At 42.6% G+C, this 16,427-nt stretch overlaps 1 protein-coding gene across 1 annotated transcript; it reads left to right on the top strand.

The window, feature by feature from the left end:
* Positions 1–874: 874 nt before the first annotated feature.
* On the top strand, positions 875–12,944 carry Bmp2 (bone morphogenetic protein 2). Its single transcript, XM_046433861.2, has 3 exons — positions 875–1,377; positions 2,622–2,971; positions 10,863–12,944. The coding sequence occupies exons 2-3, from the start codon at positions 2,629–2,631 to the stop codon at positions 11,705–11,707; spliced, it is 1,188 nt and encodes a 395-aa protein (XP_046289817.1). The 5' UTR covers positions 875–1,377; positions 2,622–2,628; the 3' UTR covers positions 11,708–12,944.
* The last annotated feature ends 3,483 nt before the right edge of the window (positions 12,945–16,427 follow it).

Here is a 16,427-nt window from a genome sequence, read left to right as displayed (position 1 = left end):
GGGCCCTGTGGAAGCGCAGCGCCCCTCTCGGCGGCGGTGCGCCCCCGCCCCCAGCCCCACCCCGCCGTGGCTGCCCGAGCGCGCCGTCCACACCCCTGCGCGCCACTCCCGCCCGCCTGGGGATCCCCGGCGAGCTTCGCAGCCGAGGGGGAGGTGTTCGGCCGCGGCCGGGAGGCGTCCCCTTTAAAAGCCGCGAGCGCCGCGCCACGGCGCCGCCGCCGCCTGAGTCCTCGCCCTGCCGCGCTGCGCTGCGCTGCGCCCGGCTCGCGCTGCGCCCGCCGCTCCGCTTCCCACACCCGGCCACTGACTGGCAGCCGCCGCGGGACATCCGCCGCTGGCGACTCCAAAGCCCTCGGGGCGAGCGCCACAGGGATCACTGCAGGCAAGCAGACACCCGCACGCCTCAGACCCCGCGCGGGTCGGAGCACCCGGCCGTGCGCGCCGCAGCGCTGTGGCCTCTGCTGCCCGGGCCCCGCGGAGCCGCGGACGGGCGCGCTGAGCGCTGGGGTGTCCGGAGCTGAGACTCAGCGGCGCGATGCCCAGCACCTCCTGTCGGGGATCGGGCGCCTGGGACGTGATGGTCGAGGTGTGATCGGACCCCAGGCTAGCCACAAAGGCACTTGGCCCGAAGGCTAGGAGAGGGAGGCCACCCGCCTCAGCGGCCCGGGACTCGGTTGTACTCGCTGGAGAATGCGCCTAAGGACGACGGAGCGCCGGAGTCGCGGCAGTTTCCACCGGCGAGCGCTCATGGGGGTGCGCTGGAGTAAGGCAGAGTGATGCGGGGGGGCGACTCGCCTGGCACCGAGATCGTCGCTGTGCCCTTACCCGGACCCGGCGTCGCCCAGGATGGCTGCCCCGAGCCATGGGCCGCGGCAGAGCTAGCGCGGAGCGCCCAACCATCGCCCCCAGAGTCCCGGAGCCGGCCCCGCGCGGGGCCACGCGTCCCGTGGGCGCTGGTTCCTAAGGACGACAACAGCACCAGCTTTTCCTTTCTCCCTTTCCTTCCCTTCCCTTCCCCGCACTCCTCCCCCTGCTCACTGCTGTGTGTCAGCACTTGGCTGGAGACTTCTTGAACTTGCAGGGAGAATAACTTGTACTCCCCACTTCGCACGGGTGCCTTTGCCAGCACAGCCAGCCTGGTCGCCTCTGAGCCCCGCCGCCCCTCCACCCCTCTGCCGGGCCCAACCCCCCTAGAAGCTGTTCCGAGCTTGAGAAAGAGGGACTGCGCGGCCGGCACCCGGGAGGAGGAGGAGGAGGCAAAGGGAACGGACACCCGGTCCCAGCGCCAAGTTCTTCTAACAGAGCTTTTTCCATGTGGAGACTCTTTCAATGGACGTGTCCCCGCGTGCTTCTTAGACGGACTGCGGTCTCCTAAAGGTAGAGGTCGCGGGCCCTTGGCCGGCAGTAAGGTGGGGGTGGGGGGACCCCGTGCTCCGGCACCGGTCGCTGCAGAGCTCCTCCTGGGGCTGCGACCCGCTCCAAGTAAACAGAACCCCCTTCGAGTCCACGTGCTGCGGAGCCCCTGAGGGTGCGCCCCAACCAGCAGCCCCAGGCGACCTACTGACTCGCCTTCCTGGCCCACAGTCTTCCGCCCCTCCTCCTTCCCCTCTTTTAGGTATGTTATTAAGGCGGTTAACGCTTACATGATTAAAAAAAAAAGTTAAATCCCTTCAAGAGGGTGGACCCTAAATTTCACCCATTCGTTGCCAACCTGTACCCCCTGCCACGGCGATCTAACCCCTTCACCTTCCTCAAGTTGCTTAGGGAGATCGGCTCTCTACTCAGAGCTAAGTTAAGTCCCATTTCGGAAAGTTGGGATTCTCGGTGTTTGTTTCCAGAAATGCGAAGGGACCTTACTTTAGTGCCACTTTGTATTTTAACAGCTGGCACGTGCATTAATAGATACTAGCCATTGACATGATTCCAGGAAGATAATTGTGTTTCTCTACTACACTGGAGGGATGCGGGGATGGAATGGCTTGTCCTTCACCCCTGAGGTTAGCGTCTTGTGCCACAACTTCGAAAGTTGTGGGCTTGAGTTTACAGGATCTAGAAGTTACAGTCTCTCTCTCTCTCTCTCTCTCTCTCTCTCTCTCTCTCTCTCTCTCTCTCTCTGTGTGTGTGTGTGTGTGTGTGTGCGCGCGCGCGTGTGTGTAGGTAAGTTGCAGGAAGTTCTATGCAGCACTTCTAAGGAAGTCACATGCACTTTTCGAGCGCTGGACACTGTGTGTTTGAGTCTGTAGAGGATGCAGGATGTCAAGTCAAATGGTGTTTTCATGGACTCCAGGCGGCATTGGCTGTCAGAGATGGTGTCACAGGGGGTTAAAAAAATGGGTTGACAGTCATTGATGCTGTCTGGGGACTAACGCAAAATCCCCAGAGATCAGACGGATTGAGAATGGAATGGGAAGAGGAAAGCATTCAGGAACTTGGGGCCCTTCATTCTCCTAAAGATGCGGGCGTCTTCCGGCATCTCTTATGTAGTGGTGCGAGTGGTGCACTACAGGCGGGCAACCTGGAGGAGGAGGTCAGATAGCCCAACGGGAGCCTGGGCCGCGGGGGCGGGAAGGAGGGAGGACTGGGCGGGGAACTCCGGTGACTCACGTCGGCCCTGTCCGCAGGTCGACCATGGTGGCCGGGACCCGCTGTCTTCTAGCGTTGCTGCTTCCCCAGGTCCTCCTGGGCGGTGCGGCCGGCCTCATTCCCGAGCTGGGCCGCAAGAAGTTCGCGGCATCATCCGGCCGCCCCTCGTCCCAGCCCTCGGACGACGTCCTGAGTGAATTTGAGTTGCGACTGCTGGGCATGTTCGGCCTGAAGCAGAGACCCACCCCGAGCAGGGACGCTGTGGTCCCACCCTACATGCTGGACCTGTACCGCCGGCACTCGGGCCAGCCAGGAGCTCCTGCCCCGGACCACAGGCTGGAGAGGGCTGCCAGTCGCGCCAATACCGTGCGCAGCTTCCACCACGAAGGTGAGGCGGGGATCAAGCTTTGAGGGAGGTGGGGGCGGGACAGGGGCGGGGAATCTCCTTGCGGAGCCCCCACCTGGGTAGATGCTTGCATCCTTGCGAAAGGCTGCTGCTCAGACAGTTCCACTTTTACTTCTGGTTGGTCCTTTCAGAATATCATTTTAACAGGCTGCTTGTGTGGCGGCAGGGGAACCAGGGATTCCCCTCTGGCGCATCCGCACCCTTTTCCTGGCCTGCAGCCAGAAGAGTAACTCCTCCCCCAGGAACTGGAGGGAGACCAAAAGATGGGGAAGATGAGGGGGAAAGGCATGCCCCTAGTCAGAGAAGCGTGCAAGAATTCCACAGGGGGAGAATGAGAAGGTTTGGGATTTCTTTAAATCTGTTTGGAAGTCCTTCCTCTATAAATCTTGTGTCTTCTGCTTAAGCTGGGGTTTCAGGCTAAAATAGAGCCAAGGGCAAAATTTTCAGAGATAGTATTGAAAAATTAAAGCCCAGAGCCCCAAAGTCTTTCTAATTTACTGTTGATCTGGGCCTGGTTTGGAAGATTTCGAATCCTTATCTAATCCCCGTGGGAGATCAGTTCCATAATCAATCTTATTATTTCCACAATGAGTTTCTTGTCTTGCGCTTAAATCTTAGATAGGCTCTGGATAGAGACAAGGCAAGCCTTCAGATAAAAGCTTTTGCAACAGCTGTCTGATTCCTTCATGTGCATTGAATTGTGATTTTTTTTTTTAATTTTGATACCGAACGTGGTTTTCTAAGGTAGGATATTTCTGTTTGTTTCATCAGAAAGGCATTTAGTGAATTTGAAGTGTCTTAGAGCAGCTACTTAGATCTGTTGTACCTAAGTTCTTAAAGCAATTAGTCACAAGCATGTTACATGTCAGTTGTTTCCTACAGTTTTAAATGTTCCTTTGGCTTAATGCATTCTAAATATAGCAGGAAGTGCCAAGTTGTATGTCAGAGCACTGTTTGTAGAATATTAGGGAAACTGGGGGAATAAATCCCTCTTTTTCTTGCTTTTCACCACTGAGGTGGTAGATTTCAAATGACAACCTGAGCTCTGACATAAGCAAATTAGAAATGGCACAGCCCAAGGTTCTGACCAAGTGTGAAGGATGACTTGGGAGAACACTGGTTGATAATGGGAAGAAGTACCACAGGTGGGCCATATGACAAAAGATAACTTCATCAAGGCAGCGGATGCTAAATTGATCCTTATTGTGATCAACAATGAAGTATGTGCTGAATTGATCATTCATTTTCAAATGCATTCCTAAGGTGCTCTCCTGCTAGTAGAAATTAGAGATTTGAAAAACAATAGGCCTCATTCTATTCCATCAGAACCAGCCCACTGAAAGCATCAGTTGTCTGTACTCATAGGGAGAGACATTTTCAAATTGTGTACATTCCAGCATCATAACCCTGAGATGATTTTAGAGTCAGCTCATTGTTCCCAGCTGATCATGATTGGAAATAGTTTTGTTTGTTTGTTTGTTTGTTTGTTTGTTTTCTGGATAGAAAAGTAACAAACTCAGCTGTGTTAGCCACCTCTTCTGGAATATAGCATGGAAACCATTCCTCACTTTATTTATGATGCCAGGAAGGTACTGTCTCTCTTGTAACTTAAAAGGAAGATCACTTAAGTCAGTTACTGTCTAACACATTCAACTGAATGAAGATTTCATCAGTAAGGTCTCCATATTTCTCATTCTTCATCCAGAAGTGGCTTGATCAAAACTTAAAACAGGCTATACATTATTTGAGTGTCATTGTAACTTAAATAGCATGCTTGAGTCAAATTTGTATTTGTCAAAGTGTGATGTTATGGATAAAACAGTACCCAAGTTACCAACTTGTTTAAAATGAATTTGCAATATTTTTACATCTTAATGCAATTAAATGACAGAGAAAAGTGTGTGATTTTTTTCCTTAAATTTCAACAAATTCAGTTCTTTTCACTTTGTGACTAGTATATCATCATTAAGCTGGATATAACACTTTTTGAAGACTATTTACTGTTGTATAATGTGAGATTTTATTTTTATAAGCATCCTTGTGCCACACATTGCCTCTGAAAAATTTTGAATAAACCATGTGAATAAGGCTAGCTCAAGAGTAGAATATAGTTTGTACAACATTATTAGGCATGTATTTGGTAAGGAAGCAAAATAACCCTATTAAATAAGGTATCAGATAGTTAAGTGAAATTATGAGATAACAGATGCCAAGATATGATCATTCAATCAGTGTGTATATAATCACCGGAATAGTGATCTGAGATAGAATCATCAGTTGTCATTTCTCTTGTTGAACGTTGTCTAACTCGTTTCTACAATGACTTTTATTTAGGAGAATGGAAACTTTGCTAAAATTCTCTTTTCAAAGTCTTTGAAAAGTCCATCAGCCATGCGGGCTTTGCAGGACTGCCATTGAATACAGAAAGATCACTTCTTGAAATAGAAAGTTTTTCACATGTTGCTACTGTTGGAAACACATTAAACTGGATTGATTTCATTGGCCCTGCAAAAAGTCTTCATGCTTTCTTGATGTATCAGAATGTAGGAGAACCACTTGCTTGCTCCCCTAGACTCTGAAGGGTACCATTTTCCTATTTTGTATCTATGACTAATGCTTTCAAGTAGAGATGAATCCTGTTCCCTCAAAAGTAATTACCATGAAAATAGCCATATAATGTGAAAGGTCTAGAAAGAATCATTGCCCTGTGAAGGAGAATGAACGCCACAAATTCCCTGTGTGAATTTGAACTTATAGGTTCCTCCCCCAAACCAACACTTAGCTGGTGTTCTTCCCGAGTGCCCCCAGGTATTACAGTGTGATTACAAAAGGCCCCATTAATAGAAGCATTATTGAGACTGAGGCTTTGGTCACCCATGATGGCTCCTTGGCACTCGTATTTTCTGCCCCTATATTCCCTCTTGATTCTTTCTCATTGAATTGCTTTGTCCTTTTTAGACTTGCCATTCTGGTATTTCTCTAAGAAGTTAGTAACAGGGCTCTGCATCATTCTAAAGGCAGAAGCCAAAACAAGGTTAGGCTTTTCTTCCTTTAGTTTCCATTTTCTTTATTGTCTTAAACACAAACACACACACACACACACACACACAAACACTTATTCTTGCCAGGTGCAATGGCACACACCTGTAATCTCAGCAACTAGGGAGGCTGAGGTAGGAGGGTCCTAAGTTCCAGGCCAGCCTGTCTCAAAAAAAAAAAAAAAAAAAAATAGACAGGGCTGGGGATGTGTCTCAGTGATAAAGTGCCCTGGATTAAATGAAAAAAAAATGAACAAAAACCTTATTCTTTATAACCTTTCATGTTACCATGTTTTTCCTCTTAACCTATATATTAATTATTTTATCTTCTAGAAAATATTGTGTATTATACACAGCCCCTTCCATGATGTTATAGAGTGATTTCCAAGCTTACCAATTTTCCAGACTACCTCCAGATTTTGTTGTTTTAATGAATATCTTTTTGTTGTCTTTTGTATTTTTCTATTCAAAGAGTGTTGCAAAATTCTCAAAACATAATGATAACTTACTTTAAAAAAAAAAACAACTCACCATACTTTAGGGCAAAAAAGCAGCCACAAAATAGCAGTGGTTCCAAATAAGTTCTGCATATCCCAGGGGGGCTTGTAACTTTACTTTCCTCCTCAGTTTCATCTGCTTTCTCCATTATACCTGGATAGTATATTCCTATCATTTAGTTAGGACAAAGCTCACACTACAGTTATCATTGTTGTTTTCTTTCTTTTTATGGTGCTGGGGATGGAACCCAGGGCCTCCCACATGCTAAGCAAGTGCTCCACCACTGAGAGACCTCCCAGGGGCTTTACAGTTTTTGTTGTTTTAACTACAGATGTGCCTCTGAATGGTTTTGACTCTTTCTTGAGGTTTAGGTTCCTTCCCATGTTAGGTACTGTCATCTAGTGGCTGGAAACTTAGGCACTGCAGGAGACTCAAGTTCATAGCTCAGTGATCTTAGGAAAGTTACATAACCTTTCTGAACTCCCATCTATTTCATATGAAAAATGGATGGTTATTCTAGTCAGTTTGTTGGGGGATAATGTTTTTAGATAAAGCTGTGAGTATCAGACCTGGCACAAAAAAAGCATCCAGCACATTAGCTAACATGATCATGATGACTTTTTTAAAAAAAAATCTTTGTTTATTTATTTTTATGTGGTGTTGGGGATCAAACCCAGGACCTCACACCTGCAAGGCACTCTACCACTGAGCTACAGCCCCAGGCCTGTGATGACTTTTTAAAAATGTCTCATTATCCTTTTATCTAAGGAAGAAAAGGCCAGAGTGGACCTACCCCAATCTTTTGGATTATTTGGAAATAGAGGAATAATTGTGAATGATTGACAGCATGTAGATGATTAAATTAGGACTTTTGGAGGAGAGGTTGAATATCATCATTATGTTGCTTTTTTAAAATTCCCCCACATTTTTAGTCTTAACTCCACTTAGAGGTGGACTGGTGGTATAGCTTAGTGGTGGAGCACTTGCCTTGCATGTACAAGGCCCTGAGTTCCATCTCCAGCACCCCCCCACACCCACACACAAGGAAACAAAGAACTTAGAGACTCATAAACTCAGGTCGAAGTTAGGTCAGAGCCTCAAATCTTTAAGCAAGTTCAGCTGATTCAAGAAGGGATATTTAAAGGGAATTAACAACTGTTTAAGCCTCCAAAAAAGTATACATTACCCACTCTTTATTTTCTGAATCTCCAGGCTTCCTGTGATAATTTATGGAAAGTTTCTTTTTCTTTTACTTTATTTCAAATAGGTTTTGAATTTCCCATCCTCAAGAAAAGATTGAACCTTCTCCCTTGGAGGAGGAAAAGGTGGTATGTGCACTAACCTTGAGGAATGACTTCCCAGGGCTGGGGAGCTCCTCTCTGATTTATGTCTGTGACCTGAATCTGCAGTTTGAACAGAGACCTCTGCATTAATGGGAGATAGAGGGCATTCAAGGATTAGATAGATGAGGTACAGTTGGAAAGTTGGAGAAAGATCTTTATATTACCTGTTATTACTTATAGTGCAGTTTTTTTTTTCCTTTGCCAAAGCCAGGAGACATTTCTGCTTTGTTAAGGCTTCTTGCCTCTAATGATTTTAAACCGTGGGAAATTGCTATTTTCTGTGTTTCTCGTTGCATCAATTTTAATATAATTCAGTCTTTAGTTTTAGAGGGTTATTGTTGTAGCATATGCCTCTTTTATAAAAACCTGTCTTCCTTACATCATCAACCTATTTCATACTTAGCTTGGAGATTGTTTCTTCATCCTCTGGCCACGAGTGTATGTGCATACACATGTTATGTGTGTGTGTGTGTGTGTGTGTGTGTGTGTGTGTGTGTGAGAGAGAGAGAGAGAGAGAGAGAGAGAGAGAGAGAGATTGGTTGTCAATTCTTTCCTTTTTATTTAAGGATTGGGATTCAGGGTTTTTGTTTCTCTTGTGATTTCTCTGGGCACTTAAATTAATAGTTATTCATGGAATGCCCTGGATAATTTGCCTTTCCTTCCCTTTCCTTGAAGAACAAAGAATGTACCTAGATGTACAGGTAATCAGAGAAGTCAAGAACTCAGGTACATTTCTGGCTTTGGTGTTATTGGGGTCTGGAGGATGCTGCTAACTTTTACCTTCCCTGATGAAAAAGTGCCTTGAGCAAAAACACAGGAGGGCTTCTGGAATGGAATGGAGCTTCTCTTTTAAAAATAGAAGCTAAATACACTGAAAGAGCCCTAGTTCTGTTGGTAGGAAGGTTTTGTTAATTTTTATGGCCGAGCTGAAGTACCATTAGCTTACAGTGGGGCTCAGAAAGTGAGATGGATCCTGAAATGTGTTCCCAAGAGGTTTGGACTAACAAGTACTCACTTCTTGGCCTGGTGGTTTCCAGGTCCTTGTAGAAGAACTTTAGAAGACCTTTCTGTTTGAGTCCCTGACTGGCCTACCCTTAGCTTCAACTATTATTTCTTGGCCCTTGCTAATGGTTGTTCTGCACACTTATATTAACCAAAAGCTACTTTTCAGACACATCCCTCTAGTGATCTACACTTGAATGTCAAAAACATCCTTTAAAACCTTGACACTCAAAGTGTGGTTCATGAGTTTACAGGATCTTCTCAACTAGTAGCTTGTTAGAAATGCAGGATCTCAGTCCATTTTTCAAATCTACTGAATTTGGAAATTTGAGGGATCTTACTGGTTACCTGTGAGGTTAAAAGTTTCAGTAGCACCATATTAAAGCATATTAAAGAACTTGCTGTAAATTGTCCCTGTTGAACTCAGCTTCTGCTCAGCTTGCAAAACTTACATGGTGAAGATTAGTGGGGTAGAAGCTTTGAGAGATCTGATATGCTTCTTCTATGTGAAGGTATCTCGATTGTGTTCACAACTTGCAGCTCTTTGACTTTTAAGCAAATACAACCATAGAATTGATAGAAGTTTTACTTTCTTTTACAACAATGACATGGATCTATGGGAAAATAGATTCTGTTAGCTCTTTAAATCCTAAATGAAGCAGGTAATTTTTTTGACAGTGAAAGAGTGTTAAAAGTAGAAGATAAGCTCAAATATCACTTATTCTAATGCTTTAGCTATCAACTTAATAGTAATATTGTGCTTTTGATGATCTATAAACTATAAGCATTCAAGGTGCTATATTATATTTTACATTTTGTTTGGAAAACAGTATTTCTTATATTTGACATTCAGGAATCAAAACCAGACAGATCTTTATGTGTGGCCTATTTAGATGGTTCTTGTGGAATAATGATGATAGATATAGAACGTTGATTCTGTAATAGGATGAGATCCTTTCTTATACATTGAACCTCAAAATGGTATTTTTCATAAATTTTTATAAATTAATTTGGTTTTTCATCTGTCCTTCAGCCTGTTTATTAGATTATATACACATATGTGTCTATATTTATACACACACACATATATATTTAAACAAAAAGGAAATATAAACAAGAGAAAAAGTTTTTTTTTTTTTTTCCTTTTACTCCCAAAAGCATGTGAAATGAGATTTTGCTTCTTGAGTTCATAAGGAGGTGAGAGAAAAAACAGTCAGGAAGCTATTTCTCTTAAAATTGTTTGGCCTTAATTACTACAGTGTCCTAGTACCACCCATATGTTTCCAAAGAAGTAGATCCCTGTAAATGCCTTTGTCTCTGGACTTTTGAGTAAAATGGTAGGGTGTGCTTTGCAAAATGTCATCGTTGATGTTGAGTTTCAGAGTCTTTAATTAGGAAGCTGAAATCTGTATATTGAGATTTGTAAATCATCTAAATTGCAGAGTAATGTTTTAGGATACCGCTTAAGGGATTGACATTAAAGCCTTTTTTTTTAAGGAACTGCAATAATTTCCTCAACTCCTCACTCATTAGACCCCTACTAACTACAGTGCTGATTTTTTTTTCTGCCCCTAAAGTCTGTGAATTTCAAAGAAATGCATCACCATTTCCCCATTATTTTAGCCACCTGGAAGTCATGTTCATGTATTCAAAAAATAACAATTATGAAATTTTATTTCATGGAATGAGTGTTGCTATGACCCTATAGAAAAGGGAGGAGGAAGGAATAATTCTTTTTTTTTATTTTAAAGGTGACTTTTTTTTTTCTTTTTAGCAGTCTGGGGATTGAACCCAGGACTTCACATATGCTAGGCAAGCCCTCTGCCACTGAGCTTCACCCCCAGTCATGAAAGTTTTACTTTCTGGTTGCAAACTTTTACATGAGCTAAATAAAACCCTGCAAGGTTTAAAAGTTCTGATAGCTAAACTATCATTACTCCTCTTATTGAATATTTTGTCTTCTCCCCCCCCCCCCAACCTTTATCAAATTAGAATCTTTGGAAGAACTGCCAGAAATGAACGGGAAAACAATCCGGCGATTCTTCTTTAATTTAAGCTCTATTCCCACTGAGGAGTTTATCACATCAGCAGAACTACAGGTTTTTCGGGAACAGATACAGGAAGCTTTGAGAAGCAATAGCAGTTTCCATCACCGAATTAATATTTATGAAATTATAAAACCTGCAACTGTCAACTCAAAATTCCCCGTAACCAGACTTTTGGACACCAGATTGGTGAATCAGAACACCAGCAGGTGGGAGAGTTTCGATGTCACTCCCGCTGTGATGCGTTGGACTGCGCAGGGACACGCCAACCATGGATTTGTGGTGGAGGTGACCCACTTGGAGGAGAAGCAAGGAGTCTCCAAGAGACACGTGAGGATTAGCAGGTCTTTGCACCAGGATGAACACAGCTGGAGCCAAATAAGGCCCTTACTGGTCACTTTTGGCCATGATGGGAAAGGGCGCCCTCTCCATAGAAGAGAAAAGCGTCAAGCGAAACACAAACAGCGGAAGCGCCTCAAGTCCAGCTGTAAGAGACACCCTTTGTACGTGGACTTTAGTGACGTGGGGTGGAATGACTGGATTGTGGCCCCTCCAGGGTATCATGCCTTTTACTGCCACGGGGAATGCCCTTTTCCCCTGGCCGATCACCTGAACTCCACCAATCACGCCATCGTGCAGACGTTGGTCAACTCTGTGAACTCCAAGATCCCTAAGGCGTGCTGTGTCCCAACAGAACTCAGTGCTATCTCCATGCTGTACCTTGACGAAAATGAAAAGGTTGTATTAAAGAACTATCAGGACATGGTTGTGGAGGGTTGTGGGTGTCGTTAGCACAGCAAAAATAATTAATTAATTAAATATATACACACACACACACACACACACACACACACACACATATATATATATATATATATATTAGAAAAAAGCAAAAAAAAAAAAAAAAAAAAGCCCAAAAGCCCCCCAAAACAAAACCAGCTGACACTTTAATATTTCCCAATGAAGACTTTATTTATGGAATGGAATGGAAAAAAAAAACACAGCTATTTTGAAAATATATTTATATCTACGAAAAGAAGTTGGGAAAACAAATATTTTAATCAGAGAATTATTCCTTAAAGATTTAAAATGTATTTAGTTGTACATTTTATATGGGTTCAACCCCAGCACATGAAGTATAATGGTCAGATTTATTTTGTATTTATTTACTATTATAACCACTTTTTAGGAAAAATAGTTAATTTGTATTTATATGTAATCAAAAGAAGTATCGGGTTTGTACATAATTTTCCAAAAATTGTAGTTGTTTTTTGTTGTGTGTATTTAAGATGAAAAGTCTACATGGAAGGTTACTCTGGCAAAGTGCTTAGCACATTTGCTTTTTTTTTTTTTTTTTTTTTTTTTGCAGCGCTACTGTTAAGTTCACAAGTTCAAGTCCAGAAAAAAAAAAAAGTGGATAATCCACTCTGCTGACTTTCAAGATTATTATATTATTCAATTCTCAGGAATGTTGCAGAGTGGTTGTCCAGTTCATGAGAACTTTCATCCTTATTAGGTGGAATATTTGGATAAGAATCAGACATTGCTGATCTGATACAGAAACCAGCCCCCCACCCCCTAATTTGCAGAAAAAGTAAAGCAGGACCAATAGAAGTAATTAGCAAAAGGATGAACATGCAGGAAAGTGAATGATGGTTCATTGTTCTTCTTTCCTGAAACAGTGATCCCTTCTAGGGGCTGATCTGGCCGAAGTATTAAATAAAACGTTAAGATTTCTTCATTATTGATATTGTGGTCATGTATATTTAAAATTGATGTCCTGTGGCCCTCATTAAGATCTGGAAAAAGATTTGTATTTCCCCTCTACCTTGTCGGGGAGCTCTCTATGCCCCAAAGTACCTAATTTTCTAACTTTGCCCAACACACAGCAAAATTGTGCACATCATGTTTTCTGCCCACACCCTGTACTCTGACTGATCAGCTTGCTATTCTTACCAAGGTAATGTGTTTGAACACATTTCTCCAAGTGTTAAACCTATTTCAGATAATAAATATCAAACCTCTGGCATTTTGTTCTATAAAGTCCAACCTGTGAGAGAAAATGGCTCATCTGTACAGTATTCACGAAGATTACCTTGTGTTTGCATTTTTGTTCTGAAGTTACTTTATTTCAGAGGGGGCATGGGGAAAGGTAAGGAATGGTTGTAAAGTTGCAGGCAGGTCATTGGATAAGTCATAATTACACCCAAGGAATTGCCAACGATTTCATATTTTTTTTTATGTGAACTTCTGTGGGGCAGAATGATTTAAGAGAAAACCAAAGCCTACAAAACAATCAAAACCTGGGGAACCCAAGGTAAAGTTTCAAAGATGATATCCTATGCAACAGAGGCAACTGTGCCAAAAAAATTAGAAAGGGAAAGTGTCTGAGATCAGCTTCTATAAGAACATCTGCCAATTGGCCTGAAGCCCAAACAGAATGAAGTCAAATTAGGCTGCTCAGAATGAACACTTACCAGGGGCAGAGCTTCTGTGCCCCGCCTTGGAATCAGACCCAAGGCAGGGCTCCCTTGCTGAATTTTAAGACCAGGGAACCTAGGAATCCTCGCTATGTTACTGGCAATATTTTAAGTCAATTTCCAGGCTGTTGTGTCCCCTCTAATCCTGCCACAATAAGTGAAAACTAGTTCTAATCTCCTTTACTTACTCCACTTTACAACTGGCTTTAAAACTAGTGTGTTTGTAGTACAACAGGTTGTTAAAATTCTTCCAAAGAATTAATTTTGGATGACCACAAACATAGCTACCTTTTTAGGGACTATAAGGTTCTGTAGATGATATGTTTAACTGAACGCTTTAACTATCTTTTATCATCTTTTAGCTTCTTTTTATCTGCATTGATTGCTCTTGCATAGGTGGGCAATCATTAGATTTGACTCCACCATGGAAAACAGGGTCCTCTTTGTCCTCCAGTTATTCTTTACCTCTCTTGCCATAAGTATGAGAGACAGACTGAAGTCTTAACATCTTAAAAAACAATAACCTGTGTTTTTCCAACTCCAGATTCTCTAGATGAGAATGTGAGAGTACTGCACAAGAATCTCATCCTTTGGCAATTCCATCCATCCTTTGAATTTCTCTGCTTTGTTCTAATTTTCTGGGCTAAAATTGCTTTCAGTGGCATCAGCTCAAATCTGTTCTCTTACAATATATACGTACTTAATATCCATATAAACTGTAATAGACACGTATAAATGTATGGAGGTTTATGTAATGGACATCACACATGTTGATGATGGAATTTTCAGTTTTCCTTTAGTTTCAGAGATTTTATAATAATTGAGGGCTCTGACCCTCTTGGCAGCTCACTTGAGAAACCGTATTCTTACATACATTTTACCCTCTTCCAGACATTTCAGAGAAGGAGTCAGAACTAATACCATGCCACTGAATTTCTTGAATTTCAGTCACAATTCTGGAAGATCCTTTGAATCACTGTAGAATTGGCTTAAAGTAAAAAACTGTAGTAGTTTCTGAATTTTGAGGGATCGTCTTTCAAAATTGATTAAATCGTGTCATCTGTTTTTGTGCTTGTCTGGGCTGCGTGTGCCTCACTGGCGTGGTTTTAACCTATATGGCACGTCCAGGTTGCTGTGTTCATTTTTTTTTTGACTTCCAAAATGAGGAAGGGGGAGCATGAGTGGTTTAAAGATATATCTGTTCTTCTATTTTTTTTCATAGTTTCTACTCCAATTACTAAATTGTCTCTCAAGAAACCAAGAGTGGAGAGAAGTTCTGTAAATCTGGTCTATGTAGCAAGCTATTTAGTTATTAGATATCCTGAGTGGCTCATGTTTTTCCCCTCCATTGTTTATTGAAGGGGGAAAAAATCATCTGTCCAATCAAAAGTGAATCAAAGCACTTTGGAAAGCATATTTCTGTTGCACTCTGATATTAACGTTAAGATGTTGATTCATGGAATGTTTATATGCCACAGTTCCCTTATCTATTATAAAGCAAAAGAAACACAGCCTTGCAGCAAAGAATAATTAAAGTCTAGAGTAATTGGAACACGGATAGGCAATCCAAGGAAGTAAGAATGTTCTGGCACTATGCCCTTCCTGATTTATTTTTTGTGGGGATGGGTAGGGTGAGATGGGGATAACTTGCCAGTCTACTCGACTCAGGTAAATTGCTTTTCCTCTTTCCTCAACCCTGCTGACATAAATTACACCTTATGGTATTCTCCAGGGCAGAATTTTCTGATTCTTTTCCTGCCCTGCAAACTTCAAAGTGAACGTCTTCCTAACTTGGGAGGGGGGTGGCAATGTTCTAAATAAAACTTCTTAGATTTTAATGTGCATTCAAATCACTAGTAATGCCTCCAGGAGAATGAAACTTCAATGCATATACAGACTCCCTGGAATCATGTTATATTATGGATTCTGTTTCAGAGGGTCTGGGGTAAGTCCTGAGGAGCTCACAGGTGAAGCCCTTATTGCAGATTGAAGGACCACAATTTGAGTAGCAAGACTCTGATGAATGTCTTCTCAGTCTTACATGCAGAAGTTGAACCAAGTTTAGGCCCTTCCCTAAGAAGCAGAGCTTAAAGGAAAAGAAACAGAAAAAAAAAAAAAAAAACTGTATACAGAACTGCATCTGAATACATTTCAGCATATCTGAAATGATGGCCTACATATTTTTTTTCAAAGGCATTCTTTTCCCCCACAAGATGACTGGCAATTTTGTGTTCTAGCCACCCTCAGACATGAAAACACTTGGTTGCTTATCTTGTAAAATCTGCTCCGCTTGCTTGCTTGGGCATGTATGCAGTCAGTTTAGTCAAATACGTGTCAGTACATCTATGTGGATGGGGGAGCAGGTGCAAGCCCTTAAAAACGTACTTTAAAAAAAGTTTAACACTTAAGTCAGTCCACGGAGTTGATCCTAGTGTGTGATCTTAGTGCCAAGCCTCTGAGTTAAATGTCTTCCCTTTGAAGGCAGCAAATAGATGTCATGCATTTGAAGCATTTGTTTATACTAAAAATGATACTTGACTTTTTTTGGTTGTTGTTATAACACAGTTCACTGTACAACTCCATTGAGCCTAGAGGGTGGTATAAAGCTACCAAAGTTGGTATTTGAGGTTTGATTTAATGGATATTGGAATTTCCTATGCCGAAGTTGGCTTTGAATAAGGTGCTTAAGTGAATGGGTTCAGGCTTGGAAAAGCAAAAGGAATTGATTCCCTCTGAAATGGGGGTCAGGAGAGAAATAAATTCCTGTCTTTGCTCAGTGTTTTCACCTATTTTCTAGCAAAGTTTGCTATGAAGGCCATTTGTGTAGTGGCATCAATTGACTTTGTAGGAGTGCTTTGAACATTTTCTTACAAGCAACTTGGATTTAGATATTTGTTGAAAAAATTTTGGAATAATCTCAAGTACACTCTTCATTGTGTGTGCACAACGTGTATACACATACATGCACTTTTACACACACAGACATCAGTCATGGAGAACAAATGATTTGCTTCTGTCTGGAGTCTAAATGC

The sequence above is a fragment of the Marmota monax genome, unplaced genomic scaffold, assembly GCF_021218885.2.
Source record: "Marmota monax isolate L192 unplaced genomic scaffold, Marmota_monax_Labrador192_F-V1.1 WCK01_AAM20220418_F8-fsc00014, whole genome shotgun sequence".
NCBI classification, from domain to species: domain Eukaryota; kingdom Metazoa; phylum Chordata; class Mammalia; order Rodentia; family Sciuridae; genus Marmota; species Marmota monax.
This window is presented reverse-complemented; position numbering and strand designations above follow the sequence as displayed.